This window comes from Falco rusticolus, chromosome 2, assembly GCF_015220075.1.
Source record: "Falco rusticolus isolate bFalRus1 chromosome 2, bFalRus1.pri, whole genome shotgun sequence".
NCBI lineage: Eukaryota > Metazoa > Chordata > Aves > Falconiformes > Falconidae > Falco > Falco rusticolus.
The window spans coordinates 82,215,693-82,231,405 of NC_051188.1; the positions used below are offsets into that span (position 1 = coordinate 82,215,693).

Sequence of the window (15,713 nt, forward strand, 5' to 3'; positions counted from 1 at the left end):
AACCAAAACCCACGGCTTTACTTCTATGTCTCACAGCACATAGTCATGTTTTGCTACATTTGTCTCTGCAATTGTTTACTTCAAACACAAAGGTCCTGAGCTGAGAGGAATGGCATAAAATTATTGGAAATACGCATTATATCAACTTAGATATCATTTGATACATAGGATTCTTAGTTTTAATAGCTACTTGATCCAGACAACTGTATACGTCCCTGAAGTTTAATACCTCTTTTAAACAGCTTGCTTTGTCCTTATGCTATCTAGTCTTCTAGTGAATTCTGCTGTTTGTCTTTTGAATATTTTCTCTTTTCTAATTTTGAATAATTTCTATTTTCTCTAGACTTCCCAGATTTTGTAACAGCAATTAGAAAGCCTGGTAGGAAGGCAAAATCTTCAGAGTATATATGATTTTCCATTTGTATTGATAAAAAAGATTCAAATTACCTTTATAACCACAAATGTGTTTTTTCCTATGTGTAAGAGAGGGTACACCTCCTCCAAAACTGCAAATGGGTACCTCTGCACCCAAATGCCAGGAAGTTTACCACTGAGATAAACAAGACATGGGTAAGCCAGGCTGCTCTGCGGTTTCGCATGATGACTTCTGTTCTAAAGATTTCCAGACTGTGGTACGCGTACCACTAATGTCACATGAGCAGTCTAAGTGGTATACAAGTACCGTTTGAACAGACAGGTGTTGCTGCCTATGTACATGCGTAGCATGATACAGAGCTGGAAATGTGGATACATTTGCTGTAACAAATTAGGGAATCTTAGGGGGAAAAAAGTTAGGACATCCTTCTAGATATAGATTTGTAGGCACACGGAGGGGATGGAAGGAAAAAAAAAAAAAAGGAAAAAACCCCAGAGTTCTCAGCAACTTGTGTGTACTGGAGATACATAGTTGCAGTTTTCTTTCCCTTCCCCATCACCAGGCATTTAAAAGAGATTCTTTGGGTCATCTAAGGAGATAATTCTTTACCTCATATTTGTGATCTTGAAGGTTTGGCTTTAAGGTTTATCAGTTAGGGTGATCAGTTACCCTGTAAATTGTGTGTAACCAACAAGAAAAATTAGTAATCTTTCCCGATGTTGATCTCTGTCTTTCTCTGTCCAAAGTAAATGTCTTTCCTCTTCCCTCAGTGATACAAGGGATGAGCTGGACTTGCAGCATCTTGCTGTTTTATTCTTTTTTTAGCCTGGGAAGGAGCTGCCCCTTTGCCATCATGTCAGCCTAGACTGCATGGACTTTTTAAGATGCCAGCCTAGCTTGGTGGTGAGGTGATGTTTCTTTGCCACAGGCAGGCTCCTGACATCTGTTTGATAGAGGAATTCCCTCATAAACTGGGAATGAAAAGGTTTAACACAAAGCCAGGTGAAGAAGATTGGCAATGGTGGTGTTTGTTCTTAAGAATAGTATGGTGGAAAAAGCTACCATCTTTCTGTCAATTCTTTAATCCTTGTAGATACAAAGAAGAGTGAGTAGGGACTAGTTAACAAAGCATGGTCAGATTGTATTCCTGCGTTAGGTGGTATGAATGAAGGATGGTCTTCACTGTGTAAGCTATTGCCAGATAGTCTCCAAAGTGTTTGTTACCCGTGCTGCAACTTAGCTAACTCATATTCAAATGCTGTGCAGGATAGGCTAGTCCAGCAAGAGTCTCTTTACAAGACAAGACTGAATTAAATATGTGCCATGCGAACACCTCAGATTCTCTAGGCTGCATTGTAAACTCTGCTAGCCAGCAAAAAGATGCTGCAAGCCCTGAATGGAGCCTCTGAAGTCCACTGTAGTATCAGTGAGCAAGAATAGTTTATGGAGGTGGTGGTACAAGTGGTAGCAGTTTGCTAGTTGCGGGGTTTTTTTTCTTCTGTTGGTACTTGAGTGGAACCAGCATAGTTCAAAGACTACAGTGTTTGTAAGTGTCACTGATGCCCTGAGGGTCTAAAGCTTCATTCTTGCAAATCCTTTGCAGTGGAAACAAACCTTTATAATGGGAAACATTTATAGGGAGAGGTAAAATGTTTGTTGCTTTTATGTGGCTTAATGTGCTACACAGGGATTGAATTAAGTCATTCTAATCAGTTTATGCACTCCAAGGATTAGCTGGTACTAAATGTTTTGTTTGTGTGGGTGTACCTACATTACCAAAATCAGTACTGACCCAGAACCATTACTGTGTGGCACTCATTGAAAGCACTCTGTGAAACAAATTAGCATTATCTTTTTATCTGCATTATCTTTTTTATCTACTTCAAATGAACAACACATTTGCTGGTGTTTTGCGTTCTTGTTGGCAGTTTCAGTACACTGGCTAAGATCTGGGCAGAGCATCAGACCAAACTATGCTCTTGCCAATTAGAGGCAGCTTTTTCAAGCAAGCAGTGTAGATTAGAACTCTACAGTATCTTTGCACATGCTCTCTGGATAAATAATTCCTCTTTCAAAGGTGGTCCAAATTGATATCTTTACTTCTATATGGCATGTTTCACTGAAAAATCGTAGTGCTCTTACATAAGTCTTGTTTCACAGTCTGCGGGGTAGGATAGAATATTCTGTAATTTATACAAGTATAAATCAAGAAGAAGCTAAACTACTCATTTGTCTCGCTGCATGTATTTAATAAGTACTAAACTTAAGGAAAAAAGAAAGAATTGTGTTAAAAGCTTAACCCATGAAAAAAACTTACAACTGTTTGTTTAATGCAGTGATGTTCTTCATTTCTATGTTTGACATACGTCACTTTGACTCAGTTTTGTTTTTATTTCCATTTAGGACGTGTAGGAACACCTCATTTTATGGCCCCAGAAGTGGTAAAAAGGGAACCTTACGGGAAGCCTGTAGATGTTTGGGGTTGTGGCGTGATCCTTTTTATCCTGCTAAGCGGTTGTTTGCCTTTTTATGGAACCAAGGAAAGATTATTTGAAGGCATTATTAAAGGAAAATACAAGGTAAATGACAGTATATCTGAATCTTTTTCCAGTGAGATGAGGAGCTCTGCTGGTAAAATTTCTGGAAGGTTTTTTTTATTTAGCCTGATTTAAATTTGAAACTTACAGATATCTGTGTTACACAGGAAGAGAGGTGATTTTCTCTCTTCAGTCTGTCTTGTTACTACTGTGTTTTGTATCAGGAATTAGAATACAGAAATATTTACTCAGATGAAATAATAAATGGGTGCAACAGCTAGCCCTTAACTGTACATTGAGCTTGGTGAGATTACATGAGGTTTAGCTGTGAAATACAACATACTGTATGCTACTTTATGTTTGTGGATCATTTAAATTTGTTAGTCAAATAAAAGAGCTATCATAAAGGCTGGTTATCATATTTCCTTGATGTAAAAAAAAATCTTACTGTAAAAATGTAGTTATGCACTTTCTTTTTAGTACAGTGTGCAGTAAGGTGCAGCTGATGGTTCAAAAGGAGCCACTTGCAACTGAAAGCAATCAGTGTGCGTGCAAGATAAACTTGTTTCACAACATAAGCATCCTAGGACCATAATGGAAACAAATTTAAAGCTTCAACTTCACTATTTCTGCGGTTTTGTCTAAGATCGGTTTTGCTTTACTTTGCAACCAAGGTCATACGTGAGCTGTGTATTAACAAATTAAGAGTGGAAACTCCTAAAACTGTCTGATAGTGTGTAGTAGGGTTTAGGAAGTGTTTTATTATATTAACTTGATGGTAGTATGCTAAAATGTAAATGACAGCAGTTGTGCTGCATTTGATTAGGAGCACATTTTTTGTCTTCAAATTTTGCATTCCAAGAAACAGGATTTCTTAATGACACTAGTTTTGAGTTGCATAGACTGGTAGATGTTCCTGGTTTGTTTTATGGAAGATTTCTTTATAGAATCTCTTAAGCAGCTAAAACGTTCTGGAAGCATAGAAGTTAACTTTTCTTTGTTTAAAAAAAAAAGTCATGGCCAGCACATTGTGTCTTCTCAGTTCCTTTTCTGTTCCTGTTTCCACAATAATATGTTTATTCCAGGAAAATATTATAAAACAGCCTTGCTGCAAATTTGCAGTTACCTTCATTTCATTAGGGCGGAAAAAGAAATGACAAATCACAACTATAAATGTGCATTTCATAGCCAGATAACATTCCTGAGTGCTCCAATTTAAAGCAACTATTTTTCATAAAGACTGGTTTTAAATAAAATTGACATCTTTAAATGAAAAGAATATAACATTGAAAAGAGTCTGGTTATAATTTTAGATTTTCATTTAGCACCTGTAAAATTATCAGTGTACCATCTAAATAAAACTTAAGTTTTTCATCAATTAAAGAAATACTAGAAATGGCTTAAGGATAGAATCCTTTACCACAAAAAGAATTTTCTTACATTACTGTGGTTTTATCAGTTGCCCATCATCTTGACTAGTTGAACATAAACCTGCATATGCACAAGATGAAAATATATTCTAAATCATCCTTCACATTGTTGTCTCCTAAAGATACTGTTCTGCTCAAAAAAGTGTTGCAATTGTTTGTTAGTGTGCTTTCCTACCTGAGCAGCTGAAGATGCTTAACTGTTACAAATTGAAAGGAATTCATTGGGAAGGGCCATTGTCCATGATACCTGCAGGACAGCACCAGAGTAGTTCACAACAGGCATTAGCTTACTTACTCCCTTCTTACACAGCATCACTGGCATGAAATTGTGGGTTCATATAGACAGACTGTCATGCGATTCCTTATATTGGTATCAGGAATAGCATTTATTTCTACATTTATCACGGGCATAGTTAACTATCAGACAAAGCCTAATTACTTTTTCTTTTTCTAGTGAAGGGTCACTTTTACCTGAACAAAATGTAGCATAGGTAGAAAATTAAACAGTGTTTATTACATAATACCAAGGATATCTCAGCTTTTATGTGATACAGTGCTCACTGGTTTCAATTTTTATGCCATTTCAATAGCAAATAATGTACAAATGTGTAAGTTATTAAAAAACTTAAAACTTCCTTTTACATATATCGTAACGGAATGTTTGCAAGTACCGAACAGTGTTAAATCTCTGCAATTACTTTACATAATGAGTAGGTTCTTCTCTATATTCTTATTACTAATTTAATTTCTTTTTTTCTTGCTTGTAATCAGATGAATCCTAGGCAATGGAGCCATATTTCCGAAAGTGCCAAAGATCTGGTACGCCGCATGCTTATGCTGGATCCAGCAGAAAGGATAACAGTATATGAAGCACTGAATCATCCATGGTTAAAGGTAGTAAAAGCAGCTGTTTACATACCAGTTTCCTCTTCAAGGGAGATAAAGATTTACTTATTTTGTTTCTTTGAACTTTGCAAAGTAGCCGTGACATTGTACAAAATCTGTGATATGATATGCTTTAAATGCTTTCTAAGATTAGAGCCTGAGATTTTGATAACTGCCAGGCTTGAACTCTTGCTTAGCAGCAAGAGCCAGCTCACTTAGGTACCTTCAGCAGCACCAGAGTACAGGGAGTAGGGCTGCACAGAATAAAGCTTGATGAAGGTATTCATGTGTCTTTCTGTGGCTCTCATACTCTAGAGGAATAATTTCTTTTCTCGTATTTGCTCAGTCCTATCTAGACCTCTTTCCTCTTATGCATGTAGCCACGCAGTTTATTGCAGTACATCGTGCTACTTAACCGTGCTGCTTTCTTGCATTAGATTCCTGAAATACCCCACCAGAGTGAGGGAAGTATGTACTGGTGTGTCACTTAAAGGCCTCTAACTACATAAAATTATATGGCATCTGGTAATCAAATTATTTTTCAGTGGTGGCAGAATTTACAACACATTTTGAGCCAGTGAAGAGTAGTTGCTGGACACTGAACATCAGGAACAGGAGCAGGAGAATATACACCTAGTTTCTCAGCAGTCCTATTAATAGGCTGTGCTAGACATTGGAGTTGGAAAATGATAGGTGTGTTGCAGATTTGAAAGTTGGCAAGTACTGGTTCAGAGCTTTGTATCTTCTTTGGCAGAAGCTGATGAATTAACTATTTTACTTTGTTATCCTCTATTTCTTTCCTATAGTGTGGATGCAGGGTAGAGTGAGTCATAATATCATTAACTTAAAACAGGGCACTTACTTGGAAAGGGTGCTCTTCTAATGTCTGCTACTGGACTGTTTGTATGTTCTGCATTAGACAAATATTGACACACACACACACACACACAAAAAAAAAAAAAAAGAAGAACCTGGGAAGCACAGGCTTATATGTTCTTCTTCTTCCTCCAAGTAAATGGTGTAATTAGTAGTGAATGGAGTCATTCCTCCACTTCTCTGCTCTTTTTCTGGCTCTGACTCGTGTATTCCAAGCTGCAGAATGATATAGTTTAGAAAAGGAGGACAGGAGTATGCGCCTCTTGGGAATAAAAGTGGTTAAGGCACTCTTCTGAATATTGGGAAACTGCAGGTTCAAACATTTCCACTCAAAAGGAGCCAAAGTTCTGTCTGTTCATCTGGGGCATACATAGTGCACAAAATATTTCAAAGAGCATAGGAATGGACACCATGTTGGGAAAGCCTGAATGATGATACTCCAGTGATTGCACCTGTGGTAAACACAGGTGATCTGGTTTAACCTGCATGTAATTTGACTTTTTTCTCACTTCATGAGCTTACCCACATTTAGATGCTAAAGCAAGGGGTTTGTTGAGGGTTATTTTGGCAGAAAGCTTTGCCGTTTTTGTGTTTCAGCAACTAAGTTGGTTAGGCTTTTTAAAAAGGTAATTCTGTAATGCAAATGTGCAAGTTCTGCCTATATAGCATGAATAGCACTTTTGATGTCTGTGGTCTCTTTCTGATATTGCTGTTACTTGTTCAAAGACAAGCCAGGAGAGAGAAGATTTAGTTTGAGATAACTTTGTTTCCAAGTTTAGGCCAGCATTCTGTGAGTCAGTCCTCTTATTTTTGCCTGTGATAAACTGCCTGCCCTGCTGACTCAGAATTTTCTTCTAAACCATTTATAGATAGCCGCCAAACACAGCATGAGGCAGGGACATCTTTAGTGCCGTAGAGAGACAGAATTACTTCTGCCAGCGATTTCACTCTGATTCAGGAGATGCATGTGATAAATATGTACATTAAATTAATAAGTGTATGTAGCTTCTGTGATGATTTGGGGCAGGGGAAGAAAGTAGTCAGCTGCTGCAGGTTCTGTCCCCACTGTCCACTGTTCATTGGTGAATGTTTCTTTTGCATGTACAATGGAGAATTCCTTCTGTAAGCCAGCGCCTGGTGTCACCAGCCATCAAGCTGGCACTTCCTACTCTGTTGGACACGTACCCCATCTCTCAAGCTCACCTGATACCAACCACCCCTTAAAAGGGTACTTGAAGTCCTTACTTCACTGGAGTTGGTGAATCCCAAGAAGCGGAACTACTTTGTGCTTGCCAGCTTCAAAGTTTAATGCTAGGCACAGACTGACTAACAGTGCAACGGTAAAACAAAAAGCTAGGGTCTTACTACAAAGTGAGAAACAAAATTACAAAAAGAAAATATCCCTAGCTCAAGAATGTTTTCAACATATTTTAATCCCTCTCATTTTCCTAAGGTTTTTCTTAAGTTGCAACAAATCCTCATTCTCCTTAGGATACTTGTTAGCTGGTATATTTCTTGTCTAGTTTCTTAATGTTGAGATAATATTAAGAGCTTGTGTTTAATGTTTCTTTGTTTTGTTTTTTGTGGGTGTTTTTAAGGAGAGAGATCGCTATGCATACAAGATTCATCTTCCAGAAACAGTAGAACAATTGAGAAAATTCAATGCAAGACGAAAACTAAAGGTAAAATGAATGTAGTGTTAAAAAAATATAATTACATAACTTGAATTGTGTGTGATACTTTATTCATTTTAAAAATGCTAAAAGAAATCTGTGCTCTGAAGTTGACAATAAAATAAAGAGTTGAAATGGGCCTTCACAGTTGTTTGTTGCAATGACGTCTCGTTAAGAGTGTTCATCCTTTCTTAGTGCGTAGTTTTCAAACTAATTTTCAGTGCAAATTGTCTGGTATGAACCCAGGTGTGTATGAGGTCTTCAAATTAATTCATTAATTCTGTATAACATGAGTTATTGGAGAGGAGAGAATAGTAAAATGGTCTTCTGTTATTGTGTTATATTTATAATAAAAGGAATGTAATAATGTTTTAGGGTGGTTTTTTTTTTCAAGAAGAGCAAAGACGTATTCTTCAGTTTATCCCCTTTATGTTGAACTATACACAAAAGTATTTCTCAGATGCATTGAAAAGAATGTTGACATTTTAGCCCAAAACAACATGGTTTCCCTTTAGTTCCTATCTTGAAAAGTTTAATGGAAACATTTTTTAATTCACTGAAAGGTTGAGAAAATTTTAACAGAATCATGCAGTGTTACAATTCATAAGGTATTTTTATAATTTGTCATAAAATACAGGATTGGGTATACACGTTGAGTTGCTGCTTTGCAAGCTTAATGTAGCTGGCAAAACAGCTGATGATTAGGGTGCAACAGTTGCCATAGGTCATGATAAACAGCGCTTTCTCTTGGGTGGTTTCAGGTATGTCCAGGTAATCCTTTCATTAAAATGTTAGCAAGTACATTTTAGAATATGACCTGTTTTCCTGCTCTAGGCATAGTTCCCAGACTTCTTCCTGGGGAGGCCACTGTATTTAGTCTCCTGAGAGCTTTTGTATCTGTGCTATTTGTTTTCTACCATTTTATCCAAAGCACAGCCTTGCAGAATGTTTCGTGAAATTATTTGTGTTCTGTTTTGACTACAGCCACGGCTGTAAGGCATTAAAACCTGAGTGGTTAAACTAATTTACTTGAACAAGTAAATGTATGTTGAAGCAGACAACCATTTTTCTGCCTTTGTAACTTCGCATGTAACACTCGTTCTGGGATTCTGAGATTATTACATTTTCATATAGATACATTATGGGTGTCAAATATCCTAGTGCTGTCAGTGTCAGATTCTGACAATTTCTCAAGTAACAACATATTGATTTGCTTTAAGGAGTGAATTTTTATATTTGCTAAGCTACCCACTCTAGGGAGGAAAGAGAAACAAGTGAGTTATTTTGTTTGCATTGTACTATGGGAATTTATGCCTAACACTTACAGTTTTAAAATGCTTACCCGTGTAAAATTGTTCTCATGGATCCTCTCACAAAGAATATACTTTATGTTTATTATAGTGATGTATGACCAGCTCTTCTGTTGGATATGGTCACTGGTAACAGTGAAGCAGAGCTAAAAATAGAAAATCTATTTAGTCTTCACTGAGAATGTCAACACACAAGAGACCTCAGGAGTTTGAATGATCCAGGGTGTCTGGAATTGTTTCATTATCCTTCTTTGTGTAACTTTGTGGGTGTTTTTATTCAGGGAGCAGTACTAGCAGCTGTGTCAAGCCACAAATTCAACTCCTTCTATGGTGACCCCCCTGAAGAGCTGCCAGATTTCTCTGAAGACCCCACCTCCTCAGGTAGTTTAATAGAAAGTGTATTTACTGCAGTCAACCTGTCTTAATTCTGTTCTGACTAGAGTACCAAGCATTTACTAATTTTTTTGTGGTTTCATAAAGTTGCATATTAAGTTAACATTTAAATATGAAAGCATAAATAATTTTCAATGATAATGGTGCTATTGACTGGAGAAAATAGATCTCTGCAGAGTTGTAAGTTTCTACAGAAATTCTGATTCATTTTATTTGTTGTATATACATTTAATTACAAATAGTGCTGTAACCTCATATTTTTCTTTATATTATTTGAATGTAAAAGCTTATTGAAATTTTGTAGTGAATTCTTGGGCAGGTGCAAGGTTCTAATACCTTACTAATAGTTACTGGTTAAAAGAAACCATTGTGTACCAGTTTCTTGACCACCTGTTTTAGAGAACAGTATGGTTAAGATGTTTCCTTTTTAAAGTAAGCTGGACAGTATTTCTGATACTATAATCCAGACCCTCAAATCTTCAAAGCAGGACAGTACATTTCAGGGACCTCCCAATGTACTTCACAGAGGAAGACGATACATAGCTAGGCCTTGGGCAGGACGGTGATCTTAATCCAAGCAGTCCTTTTGTCTCAGCCCATATTCAGGAATTTAAATAACCTGTCAGTCCCTATACAAACACAGCCCTGTCATAGTTATGCCTCTTAATTTTGATATAGCATTCCTCAGAACATTTGCAGTGCAAAAGTCTGTGTTTGTCTGTCTGATGTAAAATGACAGTTTAGGAGCAAGTTAAATGAACTTTTAAGAAAAATCTAAGGCCAGTAGGACCCTCTCTTCATTTTTCTAAACAACTAAATAGTACTGGCAGAATATTTTAGCTTTACACTACTTTACTAGAACGCTTTTCAAGAATTTCATTACATGTGTTGAACTGCTGTGTGATTATTCGCTTTCCCAATATCTTTACAGGTGAGAAAATTACTGAATGCATATGTTAAGTGTTCCTTTTCTGCTTTTTCATATGAACAAGAATTTTTTATAATTTTAATGCCATTAATATAGGAATTGGGGGCAGCTTTTTTTGTTGAATTCTTAAATTTAACTTCTTGGAATTCAAGTTTGAGTACTTAAAAGATTGCTTTGTCCTTAGAGATGCACACTGTTCATAATTTCCATAGAAGTGAATGGGAATCTCAGATCATTTATTGCAAATGGGTAATCACAGCATCATGGCTAAACTTCAGGTAGCCAGCTGATGTACATGTAAGCATATATACTCTTAAAGAAAGAGTAAGTTGGGTTTACTTCACCCAGAATTACTGGCAGTGCTTTAATGTTTGTTTCCAGATACTTCCCCCATTTAAAAAAATGAATAGGCCACCAACATGATTGGCAGTGGCAACTTTCCTAATCTAAAAACTGCAGTTCCTCTTTCCAGTTTCAGTCTCACATCAACAGGACATGTGTCTTCCTGATAGAGTGATGTAATTGCAGATCTCAGTGTACAGCAAAGGTACAAGTTCTATTTTTTTCCATTTGCAGAACAGATGAATCCAGTACACATGTAAATGCTACAGTATATCTGTGCTGGATCCATTGTTATCTTGTGTTCTCTCTGAAAGAACTGAAACAACAACCTGGATTTCTCAGGAAAGCATAATTATTCTCTAAAGTGACATTGTTGATCTCACTGATGGGAGATCACAGCGATCAGGAAACCATACTGAGTGGGTAGTTTTCATGCTGTTTCCCTGACCAAATACATTAGTTGATAAAATATTTAATATCACAGGATAAACACTGAGGCTTGCAGGAAAAGATACTGCAACTTTCTACTTCTGAAATTGCTAGATACATTGTTTCCTCTTCAGAAGTACACTAATAACATTTTCAGATATTACTAGCTTGTAAAGACAGGCTCTTGTGATGATTCTAAACTGAACTAATTTATAGAAATTAGACATAAAACTCTTGAATTGCAGTAGAAACTTGACTCTCTTAAGGTTATTTAAGTTTCCTTCCTAACATCTCATAATGTTATTCCAGATCATAAACTCTAATGAAGAGCATTTAATATTTTAAATGTTGCTGCCTATTTAATCCTCCCATAAAATTTCATGAAGCTTATCATTGAAAGTAAATGATTTGTCAGAAATGGGCAAATGCAGAACTCCTACTGAGATAAAGATGCAGAAATATAAATGCTTATTATGTTATGCAAATTGCATATCCTGTCCTCTTCAAGTCTTTCTAAACACAGAAACAGAAAATTTCATTTATGTCTTTTTCCCAGATTAATCTAGAGGTGTTCTTCCTCAGAGTTCAGTGAACCTGGGATTGCTGGAGCCTTTGAGCATCTTCCTATACTACCAGAGTAATAGCCTGGGATATGAAGGCACTATAAGTAGCAAGTCAGATGACTTTCTTAGATGCAGAATCACAAAGGATATTCTTGTTAGAGAGCTTTTCAGTGAAGTTCAGCAAAATTAGACAGGAATGAGCACAGATAAATTTTGTTTGAAGTCAACCAGGTATTTTTCTGTACACATCTTCCTTCGAATCGTACAGAGTGTGTTAATAATTCTTGGTTCCCACAGCTTTTCCTGGGTGATCTGTTTCCTCCTTTATCAAGCAACTATCCTCTGCAGGACTTAACTTAACCCGACTATCATTCTTTTGGTAACATGACAGAAGTCAGCCTTGCTGAATTTTGAGAGAGTATGACAAAGGCTTTTATAACATTTTGAAAAATTAGGTAAATATTTTTAAACTAAAACATTACTTTACTGCAGATAGGCTGTGTTCAATAACTTCTTTATTAAAGCTACAGAACAGCTCAAATGACAAGCATCTTGCAAATGTTTTTTGCTAGAATGTAAAACATCTGACTTTCAGGTTGCCTGTCATCAAGAAATTATAAAATGTCCATTTCCCAAGGCAGTGAATGTTTTGGGTGGTTTTAGTATGCTGAAACAAACATAAATCAGGAGTTAGCAATTAGCAGCCCTAAAGGCTAAATCTGGTGCATGAAAAAAATTGGCTCACTAGAGGGTATTTGAAGTGGACCCTGAAATTAATTAGGTGCCAGAATAGTTCACAATCAGTTTGCTCTCTGCTGCCCTTCCCCATCCAACTCCCTCCCCTCTCCCCTGCCCTCCCTGGCCCTCCTATCACCTGACTGCACATTAGATCAAGACAGGATTTTCTCATATGTTGACCATTTGTCCCCCAACGGAGAGCATGGAGGTGTAATTTTCAAGTGTTTTCATAATAATGCCTCTGGGTGAAGAATGAGCATCACCAGTGTAAAGCTTTTCATTTTTCCTCATTTTGTTCTTCAGCTCCCCCATTCTGCAGTAGCCCAAGGAAAGGCTGTGGAATTGTTTGACATTTTGACTTGGGAAGCTGAATTCAGGAAGACTGTTTAGTTTATTTTGGAGTTTTAAGTAGATTCAGGGCATTGAAAGTTTTAGGCCAACAGTTAGGAAAGCCCATAAATTGAAGAGGCTTTTTGTAACCTTGTATTTACAAAACCTTTTTGTAGCCACATTTTCAAAACTACTGAGTCAGTGTTGGAGTTAGGCCAGTGGATATTCCATAGTCTCTGTGAAACTGATTTAAAAAAAAAAAAAAATTAAAAATCAGGAAAACTGGTTTTTAGATTAAAGCGAACCTTACCTTTTGGGTTAAAGGACTTTCCTTGATAATGCCTGCTTGAATTACTCGGTTTACAGTGCTCATATTCTGAAAAGTAGCTAACAAGTTTCAGAGTAGCTTTCTGCTGCAAACGGTTCTAGATCCCCTTGAGATATTTTATAATGTTGTGCTTCAGCTTAACCACAGAGAAAGTACAGCATCATATTTTATAACAGCCTGACTGGCCAAATGTACTCATTTAGCCTAGGCTAACAAGTAGCACTGTTGCAGTACTTCCTGAACATTTACATGCTTTCTGAGCTCCGTGGTAACAGTGTAGGGTGATGAATGCAGAAGGATCGCTTTTGCATTGCACAGAAAGCAGGCATCTTATGTCTACAACAGTGTTCCTAGTTTGTTTTCTCAAATTGCAAGGCACAAATTTCATATGGCATTTTTACAAATCCACTTTGATACTTTGTTTCAGGATTGCTGTATGTAAATTGAGACTTTTGTTCTTTTTTATCTTGTTAGGCTCTATATTGTCAAATGAGAAATTCTTAACAGTACAAGATCCTGATTTTCAAATTTGAAAGTAATAGGAATGAGGAAAAAAGCTAAATACGATAGTCTTTCAGGGTGAGATCAACCAGCAGGTGCTAAGCCCATATCTTAATAACAATCAGTCTCATCAACATGAGGAAGAAAAAGAAATACTGTTGTTATACAAAGATTACCCCTGATTTTGTAAATACTTGCAGAGAGTCTTGTGTAACATTTTAAAGTATGAGTGCTTGGAAGAAAATTACATTCATCTTACAATTTACTCTTATAAATTCCTTATCTAGGATTACAGGTATAACTGACTATCAGTTTTGAGATCATGAGTTTGAGTGTTTCTGTACTCCATTATTATCTTTATGATTTTTCATCTTTATGGTTTAATCTTTGTTCTGGTATGTTTAGACACAAAAACTTCTAAGTATATAAAGTCACTGTTAATTAAAATCAATAAAGTGGTTGTATTTCTAAATTGTTCTCATAGTGGTTCTCACTGAAACTTGTGTAAAAAAATTTATTTCAGTATAATATTCCTAAATTCTAGTTAGTAGCTGTATTAATGAATATGATATTACACTTTGTTTCAGTATGTTGAAATAGTTTGTCATTTGACCTCTTACGATAGTCTTACTTGAAATCATTTTTTGTCCATGAGTTTTTTGCAATAGTTTAACCAACATTGAAGAAAGTCTGGTATTACAGATACCTAACACTGCATACATGCACTGCCTTCCTTCCCAATGCCGGGTGTTTGTTTTCCTCCCATCCCAGTTCGCAAGTCCCGTTTGCTTCACACATAGAAGCCGTTTTAAAAGAATGACGGGGGGTTCCTTGTCACTTTGTTCATACTATTTTGTGGCTAAACTAGTGTGCTAGGTTGCAGCTTGATAAATCGCTTGTTCTGAAATCTTCATACTGTTTGTTGTTTGTCCAAATGCTGCCTTCCTACTAGGACTTCTAGCAGCAGAAAGTAGGTATCCCTTTGTTTTCCTTTAAGGCCTATCATTCAGCTATGGTGTATGTCTTTGCATGTTTAAAAATCAGCTTTCTTCTCTTTGCTATTTTCAGTTTTAATACTGCCTGCTCAAGAAAAATAGTCTATATGTTTTTGACTAAATCTGTATATAACTTTGAAAGTATAATGAACCAGAAGTAATATGATTTCCAGGGAATTCTGAAGATTGAAGTTTAGAGGCAGTATTAAAATTACCTGATTTTTTTCTTTTCAATATTTGCAAGACAACTGAAATAAAAGTTAATTTTCTTTAAATGAATGAAGGATAAAATGGTTTGATTTTGCATTTTAGTTCCAAAATCAATGTTTTCATGGACTACTGGGCTTTTTTTTCCTAACACTAAACATATACTGTAACATTAGTCATATATTATTTTCTTGCTATACCCTTGCATGAACTTTCTTGATCATTCTGTGTTAATGTGATACATGATATATGCATATGCGTTTTGTATATGCATACACTTGATTTAAATAACAATCTAGTATGTGTCTCCTTAATGAAGAGGACTAATATTGGCATGTAGGTAGGAGTTTCTGCTGCAATTAGCTGCACACTTCGTGAGAAATTGAAAGTGCAAGCACTTCTGAAACCTGCAGACTGTACTAGACAGAGGAGAAGGTGTGAAATTCTAGGCCCTTTGATAGAAACTGCAACCATTTCAAAACCAACAAATTCAGCATCTCAAAATACAAGCAATAAAAAGTGGTTTCTTTCCTGAAGCATTTTAAGATTTGCAGGCTACCAATTCTTCTTCCATCCTAAGTCAGGGCAGCAAGGCATATCTCCATGTCTCTGTTTCTGATCAAAGTTGCGCATTTTTTTGTTGTTTGCTTCATTCTTTTGATCTTGTAGGTTGGGGGGATGTTGTTCCTTGTCCTATTTCTCTGTCTCACAATACAAAATTGAGAATTCAGTGGATTTTTCTATAAAAGTTTTGAAACAGTAGTATTTTTATACAGCTGTAGAGAAAAAAGAAACTTCATACAGAGCTTCTGCCAGTGATTTTTGGTTTTTGTTTGTGCATAGAGAGTTTCTTCAGTGAACTTACTGATTGA

General features: G+C 36.4%; 1 protein-coding gene across 21 annotated transcripts in view; it reads left to right on the top strand.

Annotated features, from left to right (window-relative positions):
- CASK (calcium/calmodulin dependent serine protein kinase) overlaps nt 1-15,713 on the top strand; it is a 226,378-nt gene that overhangs the window by 137,857 nt on the left and 72,808 nt on the right. For 14 of the 21 annotated variants that reach the window (XM_037376849.1, XM_037376848.1, XM_037376853.1 and 11 more), the window contains 5 exons: nt 2,780-2,955; nt 5,115-5,237; nt 7,703-7,786; nt 9,369-9,468; nt 14,592-14,609. In XM_037376849.1, the coding sequence (XP_037232746.1) occupies nt 2,780-2,955; nt 5,115-5,237; nt 7,703-7,786; nt 9,369-9,468; nt 14,592-14,609 (501 nt within the window). The remainder of the gene's footprint in view (nt 1-2,779; nt 2,956-5,114; nt 5,238-7,702; nt 7,787-9,368; nt 9,469-14,591; nt 14,610-15,713) is intronic. The other 7 variants (XM_037376850.1, XM_037376855.1, XM_037376856.1 and 4 more) reach the window with 1 other exon arrangement.